Raw genomic sequence first — 27,564 nt, 5'->3', positions numbered from 1 at the left:
GTGTATCAAATCAAGCACACAACCATGCAATCTCCATAGAAACATTGGCAGTAGAATGACCTTACTGAAGACCTCAATGACTTTCAACGTGGCACCATCATAGGATGCCACCTTTCCAACAAGTCAGTTCGTCAAATTTCTGCCCTGCTAGAGCTGCTGTTATTGTGAAGTGGAAACATCTAGGAGCAACAACGGCTCAGTCGCGAAGTGGTAGGCCACATAAGCTCACAGAACAGGACCGCCGAGTGCTGAAGAGAGTAACGCGTAAAAAATGGTCTGTCCTCGGTTGCAACACTCACTACCGACTTCCAAACTACCTCTGGAAGCAATGTCAAAACAAAAACTGTTTGTCGGTAGCTTCATGAAATGGGTTTCCATGGGCGAGCAGCTGCACACAAACCTAAGGTCACCATGCGCAATGCCATGGAGAGGTGTAAAGCTTGCCACCATCGGTCTCTGGAGGAGAGGAAATGCCTTCTCTGGAGTGATAAGTCATGCTTCACCATCTGGCAGTCCGATAGACGAAACTGGGTTGGCCTACATCTCCCAATGCATAGTGCCAACTGTAAAGCTTGGTGGAGGAGGAATAATAGTATTGGGCTGTTTTTCATGGTTCGGGCCAGGCCCCTTACTTCTAGTGAAGGGAAATCTTAACGCTACAGCATACAATGACATTCTAGATGACTTTGTGATTCCAACTTTGTGGCAACAGTTTGGGGAAGGTCCTGTTTCAGCATGACAATGCCCCCGTGCTCAAAGTGAGGTCCATGCAGAAATGGTTTGTCGAGATCGTTGTGGAAGAACTTGACTGGCCTGCACAGAGCCCTGACCTCAACCCTATTGAACACCTTTGGGATGAATTGGAACGCCGACTGCGAGCCAGGCCTAATTTCCCAAATGGAAGCAAGTCCCCGCAGCATTGTTCCAACATCGAGTAGAAAGCCTTCCCATATATTAATACTCATTATTTTGGAATGAGATGTTCGACGAGCAGATGTCCACATACTTTTGGTCATGTAGTGTACACTCCCCCATGATCTTTGACCCTGATTGGGCTACAGACAAATAGCAGAGATTGAAAAACAATGTATGCATTCTATGATTATATCCCAAATGGCACCCTATTCTCTATATAATGCACTACTTTTGACCAGAGCCCTATAATGTAGCGCACTATAAAGGGAATAGGATGCCATTTGGAATGCTATGTTCTGTACTATGTTATATAAAATACACTTGGAGACAAGATGTTTTTATCTTTTAGTCCAATGTAAAAACATGCAGATCAGTTTGTACGGTAAATGGACCCAGTGGCAGCCTTGTGTTGTTTCATCACGTTGTTTGAGCAGTATGGTCTGTTTCCTGTGAAACATTCATATGGGTTTAAATCGGACCGCTCATGTATGGAGAGTTAAGCTGGTGTCTGGTAGCAGTTAATCAGGCCTTAATATTACAGTATAACTCAATGCTGAGGCTGACAAGAGTTTAGTGTGGAACTCTAACACATACCAGGAGCTGACTTAACATATTACATCCCAGGAGCTGACTTAACATACCACATCCCAGGAGCTGACTTAACATACCAGATCCCAGGAGCTGACTTAACATACCAAATCCCAGGAGCTGACAAAACATACTACATCCCAGGAGATGACTTAACATACCACATCCCAGGAGCTGACTCAACATATCACATCCCTGGAGCTGACTCACCATACTACATCCCAGGAGATGACTTAACATACCACATCCCAGGAGCTGACTCAACATATCACATCCCTGGAGCTGACTCAACATACTACATCCCAGGAGATGACTTAACATACCACATCCCAGGAGCTGACTCAACATATCACATCCCTGGAGCTGACTCAACATACTACATCCCAGGAGATGACTTAACATACTACATCACAGGAGATGACTTAAAATACTACATCCCAGGAGCTGATTTAACATACCACATCCCAGGAGCTGACTCAACATATCACATCCCTGGAGCTGACTTAACATACCACATCACTAGTTGAAAAGAGAGATTGTTCTATCTACTTCATAAAAAATTAAGCTCGTTTGAAGAAGGACCTGGAACAAAGACCATCATAATGTGTTATGGTGGCATCTATATCTCCAAATCAAAATAGCATGAACCTTTTGCGTGTAGGGAGCAGTATTTTTGTTTTTGGCTAAAGAAAGTACCCATTTGAAATGGCCTATTTCTCAGGACCAGATGCTAGAATATGCATATAAATGCCAGATTAGGATAGAAAACCCTCTAAAGTTTCCAAAACTGTAAAAATATTGTCTGTGAGTATAACATAACTGATATTGCAGGCGAAAGCCTGAGGAAAATCCAATCAGGATTATTTTGAAACCTCTCTGTTCCTATGCAAGCCTATCCTCCATTTAAAGGGATATCAACCATATTCCTTTTTCTATGGCTTCCCTAAGGTGTCAACAGTCTTTAGACATAGTTTCAGGCTTTTATTTTGAAAAATGAGCGTGAAGGATCACATTGCGTAAGTGGATAGGTGGGGGCTCTCAGAGGGAGTTTTTGCGCAACTGAGTAAAGCCGTCATTGTTCCTCCCGCTGTTATTGAAAAACCTACACACTCGGTTGATATATTATCGAATATATATTTTAAAAACAACATGAGGGTTGATTATAAAAAACGTTTGACATGTTTCTGTGGACATTATGGATATTATTTGGAATATACGTCTGCGTTGTCGTGACCGCTCTTTCCTATGGATTTCCGAACATAACGCGACAAACAAACGTCGGTATTTTGGGTATAAAAATAATCTTTATGGAACAAAAGGAACATTTGTTGTGTAACTGGGAGTCTCGTGAGTGAAAACATCCGAAGATCATCAAAGGTAAACGATTAATTAGATTGCTTTTCTGATTTTCGTGACTAAGCTTCCTGATGCTAAGTGTACATGATGTTATGCTATGCTATCGATAAACTTACACAAACTCTTGGATTGCTTTCACTGTAAAGCACAATTTCAAAATCTGAGACAACAGGTGGAATAACAAAAGGCTAAGCTGTGTTTTGCAATATTGCACTTGTGATTTCATGAATATGAATATTTTTTTGTAATATTATTTGACTGTTGCGCTATGCTATTCAGCGGTTGCTGACGAAAATGATCCCACTAACGGGATGGGTAGCGCCAAGAAGTTAACTATACTTCTATTGTGGATTGAACAAAGTGTCTAGATATACCTATCTGCCTGACGAGATCTCCTTCTTCAGACAGGACTTGAAAGAAGTGAACTTCTTCTTGTCATCCACTCTAAACGCCTGAGAGAGAGAGAGAGAGAGATAAAGAGAGAGAGCGAGAGAGAGGGAGAGAGAGAGAGAGAGAAAGAGAATAATGTAAACAGAAAATGTAAAATACAATGGTCATTATCCGCCACTAGGTGGAGGCAAATCTTCACAAGAATTGGAAGCAGAATTTAGAAGTGGAATTGAGACAGTGAAATCACCTGACCGTCAAAATGTCAGATAAGCGACTCATTTGACCATTAACCATTAACCATGAGCCAATGACCATGAACAAATGATCATGAATAAATTAACAAGAACCAATGAACATGAACCAATGTAAAACAAATAATGAATATGAAAACTGTTTGTTCTCATTTATTTGCGACATTGACATAAGGTAGTGACTGTGTCTAAACTATAAACATTAGATAGTGACTGTTCCCTAAACTATCAACATCAGATAGTGACTGTGTCTAAACTATCAACATTAGAAAATGACTGTTCCCTAAACTATCAACATTAGATAGTGACTGTTCCCTAAACTATCAACATTAGATAGTGACTGTATCTAAACTATGAACATTAGGTAGTGACTGTTCCCTAAACTATCAACATCAGATAGTGACTGTGTCTAAACTATCAACATTAGAAAATGACTGTGTCTAAACTATCAACATTAGAAAATGACTGTGTCTAAACTATCAACATTAGAAAATGACTGTGTCTAAACTATCAACATTAGGTAGTGACTGTGTCTAAACTATAAACATTAGATAGTGACTGTTCCCTAAACTATCAACATCAGATAGTGACTGTGTCTAAACTATCAACATTAGAAAATGACTGTTCCCTAAACTATCAACATTAGATAGTGACTGTTCCCTAAACTATCAACATTAGATAGTGACTGTTTCTAAACTATGAATGTCAGAAAGTGACTGTGGTTAAACTATCAACATTAGATAATATGTGTTCCCTAAACTATCAACAGTAGACAGTGACTGTATCTAAACTATCAACATTAGATCATATGTGTTCCCTAAACTATCAACAGTAGACAGTGACTGTATCTAAACTATCAACATTAGATCATGACTGTTCAGTAAACAATCAACAGTAGAAAGTGACTATGTCTAAACTATCAACATTAGATAGTTACTCTTCCCTAAACTATCAACATTGGATAGTGACTGTGTCTAAACTATCAACATTAGATAGTGACTGTGTCTAAACTATCAACATTAGATAGTGACTGTGTCTAAACTATCAACATTAGATAGTGACTGTGTCTAAACTATCAACATTAGATAGTGACTGTGTCTAAACAATCAACATTAGATAGTGACTGTGTCTAAACAATCAACATTAGATAGTGACTGTGTCTAAACAATCAACATTAGATAGTGACTGTGTCTAAACAATCAACATTAGATAGTGACTGTGTCTAAACAATCAACATTAGATAGTGACTGTGTCTAAACAATCAACATTAGATAGTGACTGTGTCTAAACAATCAACATTAGATAGTGACTGTGTCTAAACAATCAACATTAGATAGTGACTGTGTCTAAACGATCAACATTAGATAGTGACTGTGTCTAAAATATCAACATTAGATAGTGACTGTTCCCTAAACTATCCACATTAGATAGTGACTGTGTCTAAACTATCAACATTAGATAGTGACTGTGTCTAAACTATCAACATTAGATAGTGACTGTGTCTAAACTATCAACATTAGATAGTGACTGTGTCTAAAATATCAACATTAGATAGTGACTGTTCCCTAAACGATCAACATTATATAGTGACAAAATCCTAAACGATCAACGTTAGTTTTTTATTTCATTTTACCTTTATTTAACTAGGCAAGTCAGTTAAGAACAGATTCTTATTTTCAATGACGGCCTAGGAACAGTGGGTTAACTGCCTGTTCAGGAGCAGAACGACAGATTTGTACCTTGTCAGCTCAGGGATATGAACTTGCAACCTTTCAGTTACTAGTCCAATGCTCTAACCACTAGGCTACACATTCACGATCTAACGTTGATTGTTTAGGGAACAGTCACTATCTAATGTTGATAGTTTAGGCATAGTCACTATCTAATGTTGATAGTTTAGGCACAGTCACTATCTAATGTTGATAGTTTATACACAGTCACGATCTATCACCATTAGATAGTGACTGTGTCTAAACTATCAATATTATGAAGTGACGGTTTATAAACTATCAACATTAGAAAGTTACTGTTCCCTAAACGATCAACATTAGATAGTGACTGTTCCTTAAACAATGAACATTAGATAGTGACTATATAAACCATAAAATTAAGGTTTTGACTGTTCCCTAAACTATCCACATAAGATAGTGACTCTTTCCTAAACTATCAATATTAGATAGTGACTCTTTCCTAAACTATCCACATAAGATAGTGACTCTTTCCTAAACTATCAATATTAGATAGTGACTCTTTCCTAAACTATCAATATTAGATAGTGACTCTTTCCTAAACCATCCACATAAGATAGTGACTCTTTCCTAAACTATCCACATAAGATAGTGACTCTTTCCTAAACTATCAATATTAGACAGTGACTGTGTCTAAACTATCCACATAAGATAGTGACTCTTTCCTAAACTATCAATATTAGACAGTGACTGTGTCTAAACTATCAACATTAGATAGTGACTGTTCCCTAAACAATCAACATTAGATAGTGACTGTGTTGAAACTATCAACATTAGGTAGTGACTGTGTCTAAACGATCAACATTAGATTGTGACTGTTCCCTAAACTATCAACATTAGATAGTGACTGTTCCCTAAATGGTCAACATTAGATAGTGACTGTTTCAAAACTATCATCATTAGATAGTGACTGTTCCCCAAACGCTCAAAATTAGATAGTGACTGTTCCCTAAACTATCAAAATGAGGTAGTGACTGTTCCCAAAACTAGCAACATTAGATAGTGACTGTTCCCTAAATGGTCAACATTAGATAGTGACTGTTTCAAAACGATCAACATTAGATAGTGACTGTTGCCTAATCGATCAAGATTAGATTGTGACTGTGTCTGAACTATCAACATTAGATAGTGACTGTTCCCTAAACTATCACTAGATAGTGACTGTGTCTAAACTATCAAAATTAGGTAGTGACTGTGTCTAAACTATCCCCATTAGATAGTGACTGTTCCCCAAACTATCAAAATTAGGTAGTGACTATTCCCTAAACTATCAAAATTAGGTAGTGACTGTGTCTAAACAATCATTAGATAGGGACTATTCCCCAAACTATCCAAATTAGGTAGTGACTGTGTCTAAACAATCATTAGATAGTGACTTTGTCAAAAATATCAACATTAGATAAAGACTGTGTCTAAACTGTCAACATTAGATAGTGACTGTGTTGAAACTATCAACATTAGATAGTGACTTTTCCCTAAACGATCAACATTAGATTGTGACTGTTCCCTAAGTGGTCAACATTAGATAGTGACGGTTTCAAAACTATCAACATTAGATAGTGACTGTTCCCTAAATGGTCAACATTAGATAGTGACTGTTTAAAAACTATCAACATTAGATAGTGACTGTCCCCTAAACTGTCAACATTAGATAGTAACTGTCTAAACTATCAACATGAGATTGTCACTGTATAAAAACTATCCCCATTAGATAGTGACTGTTTCAAAACTATCAACATTAGATAGTGACTGTGTTGAAACTATCAACATTAGGTAGTGACTGTGTCTAAACGATCAACATTAGATTGTGACTGTTCCCTAAACTATCAACATTAGATAGTGACTGTTCCCTAAATGGTCAACATTAGATAGTGACTGTTTCAAAACTATCAACATTAGATAGTGACTGTTCCCCAAACGCTCAAAATTAGATAGTGACTGTTCCCTAAACTATCAAAATGAGGTAGTGACTGTTCCCAACACTAGCAACATTAGATAGTGACTGTTCCCTAAATGGTCAACATTAGATAGTGACTGTTTCAAAACGATCAACATTAGATAGTGACTGTTGCCTAATCGATCAAGATTAGATTGTGACTATGTCTGAACTATCAACATTAGATAGTGACTGTTCCCTAAACTATCACTAGATAGTGACTGTGTCTAAACTATCAAAATTAGGTAGTGACTGTGTCTAAACTATCCCCATTAGATAGTGACTGTTCCCCAAACTATCAAAATTAGGTAGTGACTATTCCCTAAACTATCAAAATTAGGTAGTGACTGTGTCTAAACTATCAACATTAGATAGTGACTGTGTCTAAACAATCATTAGATAGTGACTTTGTCAAAAATATCAACATTAGATAAAGACTGTGTCTAAACTGTCAACATTAGATAGTGACTGTGTTGAAACTATCAACATTAGATAGTGACTTTTCCCTAAACAATCAACATTAGATTGTGACTGTTCCCTAAACTATCAACATTAGATAGTGACTGTTCCCCAAACTATCAACATTAGATAGTGACTGTACCCTAAATGGTCAACATTAGATAGTGACTGTTTCAAAACTATCAACATTAGATAGTGACTGTGTCTAAACTATCAACATTAGATAGTGACTTTTCCCTAAACGATAAAAAATAGATAGTGACTGTTGCCTAATCGATCAAGATTAGATTGTGACTGTGTCTGCACTATCAACATTAGATAGTGACAGTTCCCTAAACTATCACTAGATAGTGACTGTGTGTAAACTATCAATATTAGATAGTGACTGTGTCTAAACTATCAACATGAGATTGTCACTGTATAAAAACTATCAACATTAAATAGTGACTGTTCCCCAAACTCTCAAAGTTAGATAGTGACTGTTCCCTAAACTATCAAAATTAAGTAGTGACTGTGTCTAAACAATCATTAGATAGTGACTGTCGAAAATGTCAACACTAGATACTGACTGTGTTTAAACGATCAACATTAGATAGTGACACTGTTTAAACTGTCCCCATAGTGACTGTTCCCCAAGCTATTAACATTAGATAGTGACTGTTCCCTAAATGGTCAACATTAAATAGTGACTGTTTCGAAACTATAAAAATTAGATAGTGACTTTTTCAAAACTATCAACATTAGACAGTGACTGTTCCCCAAACGATCAACATTATACAGTGACTGGGTCTAAACTATCAACAATTACCACCCCATCGACGGGGGGATTGTGCGATAAATAGACGCAGCACTTCCCAGGAGTCACGTGTATCCTCTGTCACAGGAGGAGACGGCAGCTATGGAAACATATGTCTCTGAATCCCTGGGGCAGGGATACATTCGGCCCTCCACTTCACCTGCCTCCTCGAGTTTCTTTTTTGAGAAGAAGAAGGATGGAGGTCTGCGCCCGTGTATTGACTATCAGGGTATCAATCAGATCACAGTGAGGTACAGCTACCCGCTGCCTCTCATTGCCAGTCCGATCGAGTCAATGCACGATGTGCGCTTCTTCACAAAATTGGATCTCAGGAGCGCTTACAACCTGGCGCGTATCCGGGAGGGGGACGAGTAGAAGATGACATTCAGTGCCACCTCAGGGCACTATGAGTACCTCGTCATGCCGTACAGGTTGATGAATACTCCATCAGTCTTCCAGGCCTTTGTTGACGAGATTTTCCGGGACCTGCATGTGTCCCCTGTTGCACAGGGTGCTTGGTCGACTGTTGGAGCATGACCTGTACGTCAAGGCTAAGAAATGTCTGTTCTTCAAACAGTCCGTCTCCTTCCTAGGGTACCACATTTCCACTTAAGGGGTGGAGATGGAGAGTGACCGCATTTCAGCTGAGCGTAATTGGCCGACTCCCACCACGGTAAAGGAAGTGCAGCAGTTTCTAGGGTTTGCCAACTACTACCGGGGTTTTGGTCAGGTTTTTGGGGGGGGTTTTGGTCAGGTAGCGACTCCCATTACCTCATTATTAGACATCATTAGAAAGTGACTGTTCCCTAAACTATCAACATTAGATAATGAATGTTCCCTAAACTATCAACATTAGAAGGTGACTGTGTCTAAAAAATTAACATTGGATAGTGACTGTGTCTAAACAATCAACATTAGATAGTGACTGTGTCTAAAAAATTAACATTGGATAGTGACTGTGTCTAAACACTCATTGGATAGTGACTGTGTCTAAACAATCAACATTGGATAGTGACTGTGTCTAAACTATCAACATTAGATAGTGACTGTTCCCTAAACCATCAACATTAGATATTGACTGTGTCTGAACTATCAACATTAAATAGTGACTGTGTCTAAACTATCAACATTAGATCGTGACTATCTAAACCATCAAATTAAGATTGTGACTGTTCCCTAAAGTATCAACATTAGGCTGTGACTGTGTCTAAGCTATCGTTAGATAGTGACTGTGTGTAAATTATTAACATTCGGAAGTGACTGTATCTAAACTATCAACATTAGATAGTGACTGTGTCAAAACTGTCAACATTAGATAGTGACTCTTCCCTAAACCATCAACATTAGATAGTGACTGTGTCTAAACTATCAACATTAGATAGTGACTGTGTCTAAACTATCAACATTAGATCGTGACTATCTAAACCATCAAATTAAGATTGTGACTGTTCCCTAAACTATCAACATTAGGCTGTGACTGTGTCTAAGCTATCGTTAGATAGTGACTGTGTGTAAATTATTAACATTCGGAAGTGACTGTATCTAAACTATCAACATTAGATAGTGACTGTGTCAAAACTGTCAACATTAGATAGTGACTCTTCCCTAAACCATCAACATTAGATAGTGACTGTGTCTAAACTATCAACATTAGATAGTGACTGTGTCTAAACTATCAACATTAGATAGTGACTGTGTCAAAACTGTCAACATTAGATAGTGACTCTTCCCTAAACCATCAAAATTAGATATTGACTGTGTTTAAACTATCATTAGATAGTGACTGTATCTAAACTATAACATTTGATAGTTAATCTTCCCTAAACTATCAACATTAGATATTGACTGTGTCTAACTATCAACATTAGATAGTGACTGTGTCTAAACTATCAACATTAGATAGTGACTGTGTCTAAAATATCAACATTAGATAGTGACTGTGTCTAAAATATCAACATTAGGTAGTGACTGTGTCTAAACTATCAACACTAGATAGTGACTGTGTCTAAACATTCAACATTAGATAGTGACTGTGTCTAAAATATCAACATTAGATAGTGACTGTGTCTAAACTATCAACATTAGATAGTGACTGTGTCTAAAATATCAACATTAGATAGTGACTGTATCTAAACTATAAACATTAGATAGTGACTGTTCCCTAAACTATCCACATTAGATAGTAACTGTTCCCTAAGTGACCAACATTAGACAGTGACTGTTCCCTACACGATCAATATTTGATAGTTACTCTTCCCGAAATTATCAACAACAGAGAGTGACTGTGTCTAAACTGTCATTAGGTAGTGACTGTTTCAAAACTATCAACATTAGGTAGTGACTGTTTCAAAACTATCAACATTAGGTAGTAACTCTGTTTACATGATTAACATTAGACAGTGACTGTTTCTAAACAATCAACATTAGACTGTGACTGTGTCGAAACTATCAACATTAGATAGTGACTGTGTCTAAACTATCAACATTAGATAGTGACTGTTTCTAAACTATAAACATTAGATAGTGACTGTGTGTAAACTATCAACATTAGGTGGTGACTGTGTCGAAACTATCAACATTAGATTGTGACTGTGTATAACTATCATTAGATAGTGACTGTGTGGAAATTATCAACATTAGATACTGACTGTGTCTAAATTATCAACATTTGATAGTTACTCTTCCCTAAACTATCAACATTAGATAGTGACTGTGTGTAAACTATCAACATTAGGTGGTGACTGTGTTGAAACTATCAACCTTAGATAGTTACTGTGTCAAAAATATCAACATTAGATAGTGACTCTGTTTAAACTATCCACATTAGATAGTGACTGCTCCCCAAACTATCAACATTAGATAGTGACTGCTCCCCAAACTATCAACATTAGATAGTGAATGTTCCCTAAACAATCAACATTAGGGACCAGTCACTATCTAAACTATCAACATTAGATAGTGACTCTTTCTAAACTATCAACATTAGATAGTGACTGTGTCTAAACTATCAACATATAAGACATGGTAATTCTAAACATAGTTTATGATAAACATGCATTGCTCTGTTTAGACAGATTCTGTGAACATGATCTATTCATCCCTGTTCCCATTACAAATGAAGGACTATATCTCTATCAGCTATCCTGACGGCCTCCACACAACTCTACTCCACCCTTCCTCCCTGCCTCCTCCTTCCCAGCCTGCCTCCTTACCTCGCTGCCTGTCTTTACACTCCTTCCTTTCCTGCCTGTCTTACCCTCCTTCCCTCCCTGCCTGTCTTACCCTACTTACCTCCCTGCCTCCTCCTTCCCAGCCTGCCTCCTTACCTCCCTGCCTGTCTTACCCTCCTTCCCTCCCTGCCTGTCTTACCCTCCTTACCTCCCTGCCTCCTCCTTCCCAGCCTGTCTGTCTTACCTTCCTTCCCTCCCTGCCTGTCTTACCCTCCTTACCTCCCTGCCTCCTCCTTCCCAGCCTGCCTCCTTACCTCCCTGCCTGTCTTACCCTCCTTACCTCCCTGCCTCCTCCTTCCCAGCCTGCCTGTCTTACACTCCTTCCTTTCCTGCCTGTCTTACACTCCTTCCTTTCCTGCCTGTCTTACCCTCCTCCCCTCCCTCCTTGCCTGCCTGCCCCTCTCCTTACCGTGCGGCGGTGCAGCCGGTCCTTCATGACACCAATGAACTCCTTGTAACTGAGCTGTCCGTCACGGTCCTCGTCGAAGATGTGGAACACAGTGTTGACCAGGTGTTCAGTCAGCTTCAGCCCCGTCGTCACATAGACTGCACGGGCCAACTCATCTGAGAGGGACGAGGGGAACAGAATCAGCATGCCATTATTTGTGCCACTAAGTTGGACTACCATTGTAGTCACCGTCCCAAATGGCACCCTTTTCCCTATACCAGGGTCAATGAGGTCAAAAGTAGTGCACTATATAGGGAATATGGTGCCATTTGGGACGCAGTCATAGTGTATAGATGGTGTGTTAACAGTGGAAGAGTGGAACAGTTGAATAGTGGAACAGTGTAAACAGTGGATGAGTGGAACAGTTGAAGAGTGGAACAGTGTAAACAGTGGATGAGTGGAACAGTTGAAGAGTGGAACAGTGGAACAGTTGAAGAGTGGAACAATGGAACAGTGTAAAAACAGTGTGGTTATTCCTCGTCCATGTATTTCAGTAGTCAAACAAATCAAATAAAGAGTGAAACTAACCTTGGCCAATGGAATGATTGGAACTAACCTTGGCCAATGGAATGATTGGAACTAACCTTGGACAATGGAATGATTGGAACTAACCTTGGCCAATGGAACGTTTGGAACAAACCTTGGCCAATGGAATGTTTGGAACAAACCTTGGCCAATGGAATGATTGGAACAAACCTTGGACAATGGAATGATTGGAACAAACCTTGGACAATGGAATGATTGGAACTAACCTTGGTCAATGGAACGATTGGAACAACCTTGGCCAATGGAATGATTGGAACAAACCTTGGCCAATGGAATGATTGGAACTAACCTTGGCCAATGGAACAATTTGAACTAACCTTGGTCAATGGAACGTTTGGAACAAACCTTGGCCAATGGAATGATTGGAACAAACCTTGGACAATGGAATGATTGGAACTAACCTTGGCCAATGGAACGATTGGAACTAACCTTGGTCAATGGAACGATTGGAACTAACCTTGGCCAATGGAACGGTTGGCAAAGTTGTACATTTGCATGGCTATAGCGAAATCCTCCAGGTTGTTCATGAATTGGAAAAAGGATCTGAACTCATCAAAGGTGATTCCCTACAAGATTAAAAAAGTCCAATTCAAATCAAAGTCAAATCCAAGTCAGTCAAATCAATTTAAATCTATTCATTTTACAAAGCAGACTAAACAGTAATTTATCTAAACTCAAATCAATAAAAACTGAAAAAGATTCTCTATTATATTAAAGTATAAAAGTAAAAAGAGGAGTCAAATCTGAGGCTCAAACGGCGTGAGAGAGACAGGAATGAATTACACATAAAGCAAACGACTGGATGTCCCAACCCAAAAGGCCAGCCAGACAATGCAACAGCACTTCACATGACACATAATCTACTCCACTTAAACCAGAGGGAAGACTTTAGTGTCCGCGGGACCTTGAAGACATCACACAGATAACAGACACAAAGGCAGGAAAATGACCAAACAGACAGAGTATACATCGCTGGGTTGTTCCCCCCTGGTATGGATACTATGAGTTGATTGTAGCTTTTGGGGAAAAGGTCAGAGTGTTTGTAGAGTTTTCTAAAGCAGATTAACCTAACACTTACATAAACAAAAACAAAAGGGGGCTGAATCCCAAACATCTCAGGGTTGGCAGATGAGTCAAACACAGGCCCTATTGATGTCCACTCAACCATCCCACTGCTACTAGAAACTCCTATAGCTCGCTCCCTCCGGCGTCCTTCCGACACAACCATCCCACTTCTACTAGAAACTCCTATAGCTCGCTCCCTCCGGCGTCCTTCCGACACAACCATCCCACTTCTACTAGAAACTCCTATAGCTCGCTCCCTCCCTTAGTGGCCCCTCCAACACAACCAACACACTGAGCCTAACAAATGATGTAACGAGCCATTTGTGACGCTTTGCTATTTTAACAAAGCAAGCTCCATAAACGATCTCTTAGCACAACGACGAGACCCACTTGATTATCAATGGCGATCTAGCAACAAGCTACTCGGCCCGCTAAGAAGCTGCTCACCTCTTTATGTGCGGGTCAGTGTGTCGAATGAAAAACAAACTAAAAACCTCAAATGTGAAAGTTTCACTCAGCAACTAATTCACGGTTGCCTTCACCGCAAGTGAAAAACAACAGAGAAGTTTTCAGACAAGTATTTGGTTAGATAGTATGTCCACATTAATCATTTCAGTAATACCACAGAACAGAAATTACACAATAAGAAATTCCATTCCATCTTGGTGTATCACTATCTATGTTATGGCAAGCTGGTTACCTGATACCACTCTACACATTATTGCCACTCAGTTTATTGCTAAATAAGTAACACTTAATCTTCTTTTTTGTCAAAACTGAAAATAGAAAATAAGATTTAATTGATTGAAAAACATGAGAATGACCAGTTGATTACTGGTTGACTAAATCAATCTCACACTTCCAAACTAAGTAAAGCACACTTGCATGTGTTTGGAACAAAAGGCTATGAGGGTATTTAGGCTGAGTTGCCTTGGGGGCCAGGAGGTGTTGGTGAGTCAAGAGAAAAGGGCTGAGCGGGTGTGTAGGGGGGATCATCTGGTGGGGGTTAAGGGGGGAGGGGGGTGTGTGGGGGGGTCGTCTGGAGGGTTAAGGGGGGCAGAGGAGGGGTTTCTGGGAGGTAACAGTAAAGGGGTGAAGGAGGGGGCTGGAGGAAGTTTTACGTGAGGGGGATGGAGGTAGATTGAAGTGATATGGAGGTAGTTTGAGGTGAGGGGGCTGGAGGTAGATTGAGGTGAGGGGGATGGAGGTAGATTGAGGTGATATGGGGGTAGTTTGAGGTGAGGGGGGTGGAGGTAGTTTTAGGTGAGGGGGGATATATGTAGTTTGAGGTGAGATGGAAGTAGATTGAGGTGAGATGGAGGTAGTTTGAGGTGAGCGGGGATGGAGGTAGTTTTAGGTGAGGGGGGATAGATGTAGTTTGAGGTGAGATGGAGGTAGATTGAGGTGAGGGGGATGGAGGTAGATTGAGGTGATATAGAGGTAGTTTGAGGTGAGGGGGGATGGAGGTAGATTGAGGTGATATGGAGGTAGTTTGAGGTGAGGGGGATGGAGGTAGATTGAGGTGAGGGGGATGGAAGTAGATTGAGGTGATATGGAGGTAGTTTGAGGTGAGGGGGATGGAGGTAGATTGAGGTGATATGGAGGTAGTTTGAGATGAGATGTAGGTCGTTTTAGGTGAGGGGGATGGAGGTAGTGTGAGGTGAGCGGGGATGGAGGTAGTTTTAGGTGAGGGGGGATAGATGTAGTTTGAGGTGAGATGGAGGTAGATTGAGGTGAGCGGGGATGGAGGTAGTTTTAGGTGAGGGGGGATAGATGTAGTTTGAGGTGAGATGGAAGTAGATTGAGGTGAGATGGAGGTAGTTTGAGGTGAGATGGAGGTAGATTGAGGTGAGCGGGGATGGAGGTACTTTTAGGCGAGGGGGGATAGATGTAGTTTGAGGTGAGATGGAGGTAGATTGAGGTGAGCGGGGATGGAGGTAGTTTTAGGCGAGGGGGGATAGATGTAGTTTGAGGTGAGATGGAGGTAGATTGAGGTATTTTGAGGTGAGGTGGGATGGGATGGAGGTAGTTTTAGGTGAGGGGAGATGGAGATAGTTTGAGATGAGATGTAGGTAGTTTTAGGTGAGGGGGGATGGAGGTAGTTTAAGGTGAGGGGGGATAGAGGTAGATTTAGGTGAGGGGGGATGGAGGTAGTGTGAGGTGAGGGGGGATGGAGGTCGTTTGAGGTGAGGGGGGATGGAGGTAGTTTAAGGTGAGGGGGGATAGAGGTAGTGTTAGGTGAGGGGAGACAGAGGTAGTTTGAAGTCAGGGGAGATGGAGGTAGTTTGAGATGAGATGTAGGTAGTTTTAGGTGAGGGGGATGGAGGCAGTGTGAGGTGAGCAGGGATGGAGGTAATTTGAGGTCAGGGGGGATAGATGTATTTTGAGGTGAGATGGAGGTAGATTGAGGTGAGCGGGGATGGAGGTAGTTTTAGGCGAGGGGGGATAGATGTAGTTTGAGGTGAGATGAAGGTAGATTGAGGTGAGATGGAGGTAGTTTGAGGTGAGCGGGGATGGAGGTAGTTTTAGGTGAGGGGGGATAGATGTAGTTTGAGGTGAGATGGAGGTAGATTGAGTTGAGCGGGGATGGAGGTAGTTTGAGGTGAGATGGAGGTAGATGGAGGTAGTTTGAGGTGAGGTGGGATGGAGGTAGTTTGAGGTGAGGGGAGATGAAGGTAGTTTTAGGTGAGGGGGATGGAGGTAGTTTGAGGTGAGATGGAGGTAGTTTGAGGTGAGGGGGGATGGATGTAGTTTGAGGTGATGGGAGATGGAGGTAGTTTGAGGTGAGATGGATGTAGTTTGAGGTGATGGGGGATAGAGGTAGTTTTAGGTGAGGGGAGACGGAGGTAGTTTGAGGTCAGGGGAGATGGAGATAGTTTGAGATGAGATGTAGGTAGTTTGAGGTCAGGGGGATGGAGGTAGTGTGAGGTGAGCGGGGATGGAGGTAGTTTTAGCTGAGGGGGGATAGATGTAGTTTGAGGTGAGATGGAGGTAGATTGAGGTGAGCGGGGATGGAGGTACCTTTAGGCGAGGGTGGATAGATGTAGTTTGAGGTGAGATGGAGGTAGATTGAGGTGAGATGGAGGTAGTTTGAGGTGAGCGGGATGGAGGTAGGTTTAGGTGAGGGGGGATAGATGTAGTTTGAGGTGAGATGGAGGTAGATTGAGTTGAGCGGGGATGGAGGTAGTTTGAGGTGAGATGGAGGTAGATTGAGGTGAGCGGGGATGGAGGTAGTTTTAGGCGAGGGGGGATAGATGTAGTTTGAGGTGAGATGGAGGTAGATTGAGGTGAGATGGAGGTAGTTTGAGGTGAGGTGGGATGGGATGGAGGTAGTTTTAGGTGAGGGGAGATGGAGATAGTTTGAGATGAGATGTAGGTAGTTTTAGGTGAGGGGGGATGGAGGTAGTTTAAGGTGAGGGGGGATAGAGGTAGATTTAGGTGAGGGGGGATGGAGGTAGTGTGAGGTGAGGGGGGATGGAGGTAGTTTGAGGTGAGGGGGGATGGAGGTAGTTTAAGGTGAGGGGGGATAGAGGTAGTGTTAGGTGAGGGGAGACAGAGGTAGTTTGAGGTCAGGGGAGATGGAGGTAGTTTGAGGTGAGATGGAGGTAGATTGAGGTGAGCGGGGATGGAGGTACTTTTAGGCGAGGGGGGATAGAGGTAGTTTTAGGTGACGGGAGACGGAGGTAGTTTGAGGTCAGGGGAGATGGAGATAGTTTGAGATGAGATGTAGGTAGTTTGAGGTCAGGGGGATGGAGGTAGTGTGGGGTGAGCGGGGATGGAGGTAGTTTTAGCTGAGGGGGATAGATGTAGTTTGAGGTGAGATGGAGGTAGATTGAGGTGAGCGGGGATGGAGGTACCTTTAGGCGAGGGTGGATAGATGTAGTTTGAGGTGAGATGGAGGTAGTTTGAGGTGAGATGGAGGTAGATTGAGGTGAGCGGGGATGGAGGTAGTTTTAGGCGAGGGGGGATAGATGTAGTTTGAGGTGAGATGGAGGTAGATTGAGGTGAGCGGGGATGGAGGTAGTTTTAGGCGAGGGGGGATAGATGTAGTTTGAGGTGAGATGGAGGTAGATTGAGTTGAGCGGGATGGAGGTAGTTTGAGGTGAGATGGAGGTAGATGGAGGTAGTTTGAGGTGAGGGGGGATGGAGGTAGTTTAAGGTGAGGGGAGATGGAGGTAAATGGCGGTAGTTTGAGGTGATAGGGGATGGATGTAGTTTGAGGTGAGATGGAGGTATTTTGAGGTGAGGGGAGATGGAGGTAGTTTGAGGTGATATGGATGTAGTTTGAGGTGAGGGGGGATAGAGGTAGTTTTAGGTGACGGGGGGATAGATGTAGTTTGAGGTGAGATGGAGGTAGTTTGAGGTGGGGGGGATGGAGGTAGATTGAGGTGATATGGAGGTAGTTTGAGGTGAGGGGGGATGGAGGTAGATTGAGGTGATATGGAGGTAGTTTGAGGTGAGGGGGATGGAGGTAGATTGAGATGATATGGAGGTAGTTTGAGGTGAGGGGGATGGAGGTAGATTGAGGTGATATGGAAGTAGTTTGAGGTGAGGGGGATGGAGGTAGATTGAGGTGATATGGAGGTAGTTTGAGGTGAGGGGAGATGGAGGTAGTTTGAGGTGAGCTGAGATGGAGGTAGTTTGAGGTGAGGTGGGATGGAGGTAGTTTGAGGTGAGGGGGGATGGAGGTAGTTTGAGGTGAGGGGGGATGGAGGTAGTTAAAGGTGAGGGGGGATAGAGGTAGATTTAGGTGAGGGGGGATGGAGGTAGTGTGAGGTGAGGGGGGATGGAGGTAGTTTGAGGTGAGGGGGATGGTGGTAGTTTAAGGTGAGGGGGGATAGAGGTAGTTTTAGGTGAGGGGAGACGGAGGTAGTTTGAGGTCAGGGGAGATGGAGATAGTTTGAGATGAGATGTAGGTAGTTTTAGGTGAGGTGGATGGAGGTAGTGTGAGGTGAGCGGGGATGGAGGTAGTTTTAGGTGAGGGGGGATAGATGTAGTTTGAGGTGAGATGGAGGTAGTTTGAGGTGAGCGGGGATGGAGGTAATTTTAGGCGAGGGGGGATAGATGTAGTTTGAGGTGAGATGAAGGTAGATTGAGGTGAGATGGAGGTAGTTTGAGGTGAGCGGGGATGGAGGTCGTTTTAGGTGAGGGGGATAGATGTAGTTTGAGGTGAGATGGAGGTAGATTGAGGTGAGATGGAGGTAGTTTGAGGTGAGCGGGATGGAGGTAGGTTTAGGTGAGGGGGGATAGATGTAGTTTGAGGTGAGATGGAGGTAGATTGAGTTGAGCGGGGATGGAGGTAGTTTGAGGTGAGATGGAGGTAGATTGAGGTGAGCGGGGATGGAGGTAGTTTTAGGCGAGGGGGGATAGATGTAGTTTGAGGTGAGATGGAGGTAGATTGAGGTGAGATGGAGGTAGTTTGAGGTGAGGTGGGATGGGATGGAGGTAGTTTTAGGTGAGGGGAGATGGAGATAGTTTGAGATGAGATGTAGGTAGTTTTAGGTGAGGGGGGATGGAGGTAGTTTAAGGTGAGGGGGGATAGAGGTAGATTTAGGTGAGGGGGGATGGAGGTAGTGTGAGGTGAGGGGGGATGGAGGTAGTTTGAGGTGAGGGGGGATGGAGGTAGTTTAAGGTGAGGGGGGATAGAGGTAGTGTTAGGTGAGGGGAGACAGAGGTAGTTTGAGGTCAGGGGAGATGGAGGTAGTTTGAGGTGAGATGGAGGTAGTTTGAGGTGAGCGGGATGGAGGTAGGTTTAGGTGAGGGGGGATAGATGTAGTTTGAGGTGAGATGGAGGTAGATTGAGTTGAGCGGGGATGGAGGTAGTTTGAGGTGAGATGGAGGTAGATTGAGGTGAGCGGGGATGGAGGTAGTTTTAGGCGAGGGGGGATAGATGTAGTTTGAGGTGAGATGGAGGTAGATTGAGGTGAGATGGAGGTCGTTTGAGGTGAGCGGGATGGAGGTAGGTTTAGGTGAGGGGGGATAGATGTAGTTTGAGGTGAGATGGAGGTAGATTGAGTTGAGCGGGGATGGAGGTAGTTTGAGGTGAGATGGAGGTAGATTGAGGTGAGCGGGGATGGAGGTAGTTTTAGGCGAGGGGGGATAGATGTAGTTTGAGGTGAGATGGAGGTAGATTGAGGTGAGCGGGGATGGAGGTAGTTTTAGGCGAGGGGGGATAGATGTAGTTTGAGGTGAGATGGAGGTAGATTGAGGTGAGATGGAGGTAGTTTGAGGTGAGGTGGGATGGGATGGAGGTAGTTTTAGGTGAGGGGAGATGGAGATAGTTTGAGATGAGATGTAGGTAGTTTTAGGTGAGGGGGGATGGAGGTAGTTTAAGGTGAGGGGGGATAGAGGTAGATTTAGGTGAGGGGGGATGGAGGTAGTGTGAGGTGAGGGGGGATGGAGGTAGTTTGAGGTGAGGGGGGATGGAGGTAGTTTAAGGTGAGGGGGATAGAGGTAGTGTTAGGTGAGGGGAGACAGAGGTAGTTTGAGGTCAGGGGAGATGGAGGTAGTTTGAGATGAGATGTAGGTAGTTTTAGGTGAGGGGGATGGAGGCAGTGTGAGGTGAGCAGGGATGGAGGTAATTTGAGGTCAGGGGGGATAGATGTATTTTGAGGTGAGATGGAGGTAGATTGAGGTGAGCGGGGATGGAGGTAGTTTTAGGCGAGGGGGGATAGATGTAGTTTGAGGTGAGATGAAGGTAGATTGAGGTGAGATGGAGGTAGTTTGAGGTGAGCGGGGATGGAGGTAGTTTTAGGTGAGGGGGGATAGATGTAGTTTGAGGTGAGATGGAGGTAGATTGAGTTGAGCGGGGATGGAGGTAGTTTGAGGTGAGATGGAGGTAGATGGAGGTAGTTTGAGGTGAGGTGGGATGGAGGTAGTTTGAGGTGAGGGGAGATGGAGGTAAATGGTGGTAGTTTGAGGTGAGGGGAGATGAAGGTAGTTTAGGTGAGGGGGTGGAGGTAGTTTGAGGTGAGATGGAGGTAGTTTGAGGTGAGGGGGGATGGATGTAGTTTGAGGTGAGGGGAGATGGAGGTAGTTTGAGGTGAGATGGATGTAGTTTGAGGTGAGGGGGGATAGAGGGTAGTTTTAGGTGACGGGAGACGGAGGTAGTTTGAGGTCAGGGGAGATGGAGATAGTTTGAGATGAGATGTAGGTAGTTTGAGGTCAGGGGGATGGAGGTAGTGTGAGGTGAGCGGGGATGGAGGTAGTTTTAGCTGAGGGGGATAGATGTAGTTTGAGGTGAGATGGAGGTAGATTGAGGTGAGCGGGGATGGAGGGTACCTTTAGGCGAGGGTGGATAGATGTAGTTTGAGGTGAGATGGAGGTAGATTGAGGAGAGATGGAGGTAGTTTGAGGTGAGCGGGATGGAGGTAGGTTTAGGTGAGGGGGGATAGATGTAGTTTGAGGTGAGATGGAGGTAGATTGAGTTGAGCGGGGATGGAGGTAGTTTGAGGTGAGATGGAGGTAGATTGAGGTGAGCGGGGATGGAGGTAGTTTTAGGCGAGGGGGGATAGATGTAGTTTGAGGTGAGATGGAGGTAGATTGAGGTGAGCGGGGATGGAGGTAGTTTTAGGCGAGGGGGGATAGATGTAGTTTGAGGTGAGATGGAGGTAGATTGAGTTGAGCGGGATGGAGGTAGTTTGAGGTGAGATGGAGGTAGATGGAGGTAGTTTGAGGTGAGGGGGGATGGAGGTAGTTTAAGGTGAGGGGAGATGGAGGTAAATGGCGGTAGTTTGAGGTGATAGGGGATGGATGTAGTTTGAGGTGAGATGGAGGTATTTTGAGGTGAGGGGAGATGGAGGTAGTTTGAGGTGATATGGATGTAGTTTGAGGTGAGGGGGAGAGAGGGTAGTTTAGGTGACGGGGGGATAGATGTAGTTTGAGGTGAGATGGAGGTAGTTTGAGGTGGGGGGGATGGAGGTAGATTGAGGTGATATGGAGGTAGTTTGAGGTGAGGGGGGATGGAGGTAGATTGAGGTGATATGGAGGTAGTTTGAGGTGAGGGGGATGGAGGTAGATTGAGATGATATGGAGGTAGTTTGAGGTGAGGGGGATGGAGGTAGATTGAGGTGATATGGAAGTAGTTTGAGGTGAGGGGGATGGAGGTAGATTGAGGTGATATGGAGGTAGTTTGAGGTGAGGGGAGATGGAGGTAGTTTGAGGTGAGCTGAGATGCAGGTAGTTTGAGGTGAGGTGGGATGGAGGTAGTTTGAGGTGAGTGGGGATGGAGGTAGTTTGAGGTGAGGGGGGATGGAGGTAGTTTGAGGTGAGGGGAGACGGAGGTAGTTTGAGATGAGATGTAGGTAGTTTTAGGTGAGGGGGGATGGAGGTAGTTAAAGGTGAGGGGGGATAGAGGTAGATTTAGGTGAGGGGGGATGGAGGTAGTTTAAGGTGAGGGGGGATAGAGGTAGTTTAAGGTGAGGGGAGACGGAGGTAGTTTGAGGTCAGGGGAGATGGAGATAGTTTGAGATGAGATGTAGGTAGTTTTAGGTGAGGGGGGATAGATGTAGTTTGAGGTGAGATGGAGGTAGATTGAGGTGAGCGGGGATGGAGGTAATTTTAGGCGAGGGGGGATAGATGTAGTTTGAGGTGAGATGGAGGTAGTTTGAGGTGAGGGGGATGGAGGTAGATTGAGGTGAGATGGAGGTAGTTTGAGGTGAGCGGGGATGGAGGTAGTTTTAGGTGAGGGGGATAGATGTAGTTTGAGGTGAGATGGAGGTAGTTTGAGGTGAGGGGGATGGAGGTCGTTTGAGGTGATATGGAGGTAGTTTGAGGTGAGGGGATGGAGGTAGATTGAGGTGATATGGAGGTAGTTTGAGGTGAGGGGAGATGGAGGTAGTTTGAGGTGAGCTGAGATGGAGGTAGTTTGAGGTGAGGTGGGATGGAGGTAGTTTGAGGTGAGGGGGGATGGAGGTAGTTTTAGGTGAGGGGAGATTCAGGTAGTTTGAGGTGAGGGGGATGGAGGAAGATTGAGGTGATATGGAGGTAGTTTGAGGTGAGGGGGATGGAGGAAGATTGAGGTGATATGGAGGTAGTTTGAGGTGAGGGGTTTGGAGGTAGTTTGAGGTGATATGGAGGTAGTTTGAGGTGAGGGGGATGGAGGTAGATTGAGGTGATATGGAGGGTAGTTTGAGGTGAGGGGGTTGGAGGTAGTTTGAGGTGATATGGAGGTAGTTTGAGGTGAGGGGGATGGAGGTAGATTGAGGTGATATGGAGGTAGTTTGAGGTGAGGGGAGATGGAGGTAGTTTGAGGTGAGCTGAGATGGAGGTAGTTTGAGGTGAGGTGGGATGGAGGTAGTTTGAGGTGAGGGGGGATGGAGGTAGTTTTAGGTGAGGGGAGACGAGGTAGTTTGAGATGAGATGTAGGTCGTTTTAGGTGAGGGGGGATGGAGGTAGTTTAAGGTGAGGGGGGATAGAGGTAGATTTAGGTGAGGGGGGATGGAGGGTAGTGTGAGGTGAGGGGGGGATGGAGGTAGTTTGAGGTGAGGGGGGATGGAGGGAGTTTAAGGTGAGGGGGGATAGAGGAGGTTTTAGGTGAGGGGAGACAGAGGTAGTTTGAGGTCAGGGGGATAGAGGTAGTGTGAGGTGAGCGGGGATGGAGGTAGTTTTAGTTGAGGGGGGATAGATGTAGTTTGAGGTGAGATGGAGGTAGATTGAGGTGAGCGGGGATGGAGGTAGTTTTAGGCGAGGGGGGATAGATGTAGTTTGAGGTGAGATGGAGGTAGATTGAGGTGAGATGGAGGTAGTTTGAGGTGAGCGGGATGGAGGTAGTTTTAGGTGAGGGGGGATAGATGTAGTTTGAGGTGAGATGGAGGTAGATTGAGTGAGCGGGGATGGAGGTAGTTTGAGGTGAGATGGAGGTAGATTGAGGTGAGCGGAGGGATGGAGGTAGTTTTAGAGGGGAAAGGCGAGGGGGGATAGATGTAGTTTGAGTGAGATGGAGGTAGATTGAGGTGAGCGGGGATGAGGAGGTTTTTAGGCGAGGGGGGATAGATGTAGTTTGAGGTGAGATTGAGGTAGATTGAGTGAGCGGGATGGAGGTAGTTTGAGGTGAGATGGAGGTAGTATGGAGGTAGTTTGAGGTGAGGGGGGATGGAGGTAGTTTACAGGTGAGGGGAGATGGAGGTAAATGGCGGTAGTTTGAGGTGTATAGGGGATGGATGTAGTTTGAGGTGAGATGGAGGTATTTTGAGGTGAGGGGAGATGGAGGTAGTTTGAGGTGATATGGAGGTAGTTTGAGGTGAGGGGGATGGAGGTAGTTTAAGGTGAGGGGGGATAGAGGTAGTTTTAGGTGAGGGGAGACGGAGGTAGTTTGAGGTGAGGGAGATGGAGGTAGTTTGAGATGAGATGTAGGTAGTTTAGGTGAGGGGGGATAGAGGTAGTTTGAGGTGAGCGGGGGGATGGAGGTAGTTTTAGGTGAGGGGGATGGATGTAGTTTTGAGGTGAGATGGAGGTAGATTGAGGTGAGCGGGGATGGAGTATTTTAGTGATAGTTTATAGGGGGTGAGGGGGGATAGATGTAGTTTGAGGTGAGATGAGGTAGATTGAGGTGAGATGGAGGTAGTTTGAGGTGAGCGGGATGGAGGTAGTTTTAGGTGAGGGGGATAGATGTAGTTTGAGGTGAGATGGAGGTAGTTTGAGGTGAGGGGGATGGAGGTAGATTGAGGTGATATGGAGGTAGTTTGAGGTGAGGGGGTTGGAGGTAGTTTGAGGTGATATGGAGGTAGTTTGAGGTGAGGTGGATGGAGGTAGATTGAGGTGATATGGAGGTAGTTTGAGGTGAGGGGAGATGAGGTAGTTTGAGGTGAGCTGAGATGGAGGTAGTTTGAGGTGAGGGTGGGATGGAGGTAGTTTGAGGTGAGGGGGGATGGAGGTAGTTTAGGTGAGGGGAGACGAGGGTAGTTTGAGATGAGATGTAGGTCGTTTTAGGTGAGGGGGGATGGAGGTAGTTAAGGTGAGGGGGGATAGAGGTAGATTTAGGTGAGGGGGGATGGAGGTAGTGTGAGGTGAGGGGGATGGAGGTAGTTTGAGTGAGGGGGGATGGAGGGAGTTTAAGGTGAGGGGGGATAGAGGAGTTTTAGTGAGGGGAGACAGAGGTAGTTTGAGGTCAGGGGGATAGAGGTAGTGTGAGGTGAGCGGGGATGGAGGTAGTTTTTAGTTTGAGGGGGGATAGATGTAGTTTGAGGTGAGATGGAGTAGATTGAGGTGAGCGGGATGGAGGTAGTTTTAGGCGAGGGGGGATAGATGTAGTTTGAGGTGAATGGAGTAGATTGAGGTGAGATGGAGGTAGTTTGAGGTGAGCGGGAATGGAGGTAGTTTAGGTGAGGGGGGATAGATGTAGTTTGAGGTGAGATGGAGGTAGATTGAGTTGAGCGGGATGGAGGTAGTTTGAGGTGAGATTTTGGAGGTAGATGGAGGTAGTTTGAGGTGAGGGGGGATGGAGGTAGTTTAAGGTGAGGGGAGATGGAGGTAAATGGCGGTAGTTTGAGGTGAGGGGGATGGAGGTAGTTTGAGGTGAGGGGGGATGGATGTAGTTTGAGGTGAGATGGAGGTATTTTGAGGTGAGGGGGATGGAGGTAGTTTGAGGTGAGATGGATGTAGTTTGAGGTGAGGGGGATAGATGTAGTTTGAGGTGAGATGGAGGTAGATTGAGGTGAGGGGGATGGAGGTAGATTGAGGTGATATGGAGGTAGTTTGAGGTGAGGGGGATGGAGTAGATTGAGGTGATATGGAGGTAGTTTGAGGTGAGGGGATGGAGGTAGATTGAGGTGATATGGAGGTAGTTTGAGGTGAGGGGTATGGAGGTAGATTGAGGTGAGGATGGTAGTTTGAGGTGAGGGGAGATGGAGGTAGTTTGAGGTGAGCTGATATGGAGGTAGTTTGAGGTGAGGGGGATGGAGGTAGTTTTGAGGTGAGCGGAGATGGAGGTAGTTTGAGGTGAGGGGGGATGGAGGTAGTTTGAGGTGAGGGGATGGAGGTATTTTAGTTGAGGTGAGAACGGAGGTAGTTTGAGATGAGATGTAGGTAGTTTTAGGTGAGGGGGATGGAGGTAGTTAAGGTGAGGGGGGATAGAGGTAGATTTAGGTGAGGGGGATGGAGGTAGTTTGAGGTGAGGGGGGATGGAGGTAGTTTGAGGTGAGGGGATGGAGGTAGTTTGAGGTGAGGGGGATAGAGGTAGTTTTAGGTGAGGGGAGACAGAGGTAGTTTGAGGTGAGGGGATGGAGGTAGTTTGAGGTGAGATGGAGGTATTTGAGGTGAGGGGAGATGGAGGTAGTTTGAGGTGAGATGGATGTAGATTTGAGGTGAGGGGGGATGGAGGTAGTTTTAGGTGAGGGGGATAGATGTAGTTTGAGGTGAGATGGAGGTAGATTGAGGTGAGGGGGATGGAGGTAGATTGAGGTGATATGGAGGTAGTTTGAGGTGAGGGGGGATGGAGGTAGATTGAGGTGATATGGAGGTAGTTTGAGGTGAGGGGGATGGAGGTAGATTGAGGTGATATGGAGGTAGTTTGAGGTGAGGGGGATGGAGGTAGATTGAGGTGATATGGAAGTAGTTTGAGGTGAGGGGGATGGAGGTAGTTTGAGGTGATATGGGAGGTAGTTTGAGGTGAGGGGGATGGAGGTAGTTTGAGGTGAGCGGAGATGGAGGTAGTTTGAGGTGAGGGGGATGGAGGTAGTTTGAGGTGAGGGGAGATGGAGGTAGTTTGAGATGAGATGTAGGTAGTTTGAGGTGAGGGGGATGGAGGTAGTTTGAGGTGAGGGGGATGGAGGTAGATTTAAGGTGAGGGGGATGGAGGTAGTGTGAGGTGAGATGGAGGTAGTTTGAGGTGAGGGGGACGGAGGTAGTTTGAGGTGAGATGGAGGTAGTTTTGAGGTGAGGGGGATGGAGGTAGTTAACGGTAGGGGGGATGAGGTAGATTTAGGTGAGGGGGATGGAGGTAGTGTGAGGTGAGGGGGGATGGAGGTAGTTTGAGGTGAGGGGGATGGAGGTAGTTTAAGGTGAGGGGGGATAGAGGTAGTTTTAAGGTGAGGGGAGAAGGAGGTAGTTTGAGGTCAGGGGAGATGGAGATATTTTGAGATGAGAATGTAGGTAGTTTTAGGTGAGGGGATAGAGGTTGTGTGAGGTGAGGCGGGATGGAGGTAGTTTTAGGTGAGGGGGGATAGATGTAGTTTGAGGTGAGATGGAGGTAGATTGAGGTGAGCGGGGATGGAGGTAGTTTTAGGCGAGGGGGGATAGATGTAGTTTGAGGTGAGATGAAGGTAGATTGAGGTGAGATGGAGGTAGTTTGAGGTGAGCGGGGATGGAGGTAGTTTTTAGGTGAGGGGATAGATGTAGTTTGAGGTGAGATGGAGGTAGTTTGAGGTAGGGGATGGAGGAAGATTTGAGGTGATATGGAGGTAGTTTGAGGTGAGGGGGTTGGAGGTAGTTTGAGGTGATATGGAGGTAGTTTGAGGTGAGGGGATGGAGGTAGATTGAGGTGATATGGAGGTAGTTGAGGTGAGGGGAGATGAGGTAGTTTGAGGTGAGCTGAGATGGAGGTAGTTTGAGGTGAGGTGGGATGGAGGTAGTTTGAGGTGAGGGGGGATGGAGGTAGTTTTAGGTGAGGGGAGATGAGGTAGTTTGAGATGAGATGTAGGTCGTTTTAGGTGAGGGGGATGGAGGGTAGTTTAAGGTGAGGGGGGATAGAGGTAGATTTAGGTGAGGGGGGATGGAGGTAGTGTGAGGTGAGGGGGATGGAGGTAGTTTGAGGTGAGGGGGATGGAGTAGTTTAAGGTGAGGGGGAATAGAGGAGGTTTTAGGTGAGGGGAGACAGAGGTAGTTTGAGGTCAGGGGGAT

At 44.6% G+C, this 27,564-nt stretch overlaps 1 protein-coding gene and 1 long non-coding RNA gene across 5 annotated transcripts in view; one reads left to right on the top strand and one right to left on the bottom strand.

The window, feature by feature from the left end:
* micu3b (mitochondrial calcium uptake family, member 3b) overlaps positions 1 to 27,564 on the bottom strand; it is a 69,787-nt gene that overhangs the window by 13,157 nt on the left and 29,066 nt on the right. For all 4 annotated transcript variants that reach the window (XM_020502072.2, XM_020502070.2, XM_031789798.1 and 1 more), the window contains 3 exons: positions 13,121 to 13,229; positions 12,079 to 12,233; positions 3,234 to 3,311 (listed from right to left, as the gene is read on the bottom strand). In XM_020502072.2, the coding sequence (XP_020357661.1) occupies positions 3,234 to 3,311; positions 12,079 to 12,233; positions 13,121 to 13,229 (342 nt within the window). The remainder of the gene's footprint in view (positions 1 to 3,233; positions 3,312 to 12,078; positions 12,234 to 13,120; positions 13,230 to 27,564) is intronic.
* Positions 22,073 to 22,852, top strand: LOC116353576 (uncharacterized). Its single transcript, XR_004202991.1, has 3 exons — positions 22,073 to 22,083; positions 22,209 to 22,265; positions 22,816 to 22,852. It is a non-coding gene; the product is annotated as an uncharacterized LOC116353576 (long non-coding RNA).

This window comes from Oncorhynchus kisutch, linkage group LG15, assembly GCF_002021735.2.
Source record: "Oncorhynchus kisutch isolate 150728-3 linkage group LG15, Okis_V2, whole genome shotgun sequence".
NCBI classification, from domain to species: Eukaryota; Metazoa; Chordata; class Actinopteri; order Salmoniformes; family Salmonidae; genus Oncorhynchus; species Oncorhynchus kisutch.
The sequence above is the reverse complement of the archived record's forward strand: the minus strand, read 5'-3'. Positions and strand labels throughout refer to the sequence as shown.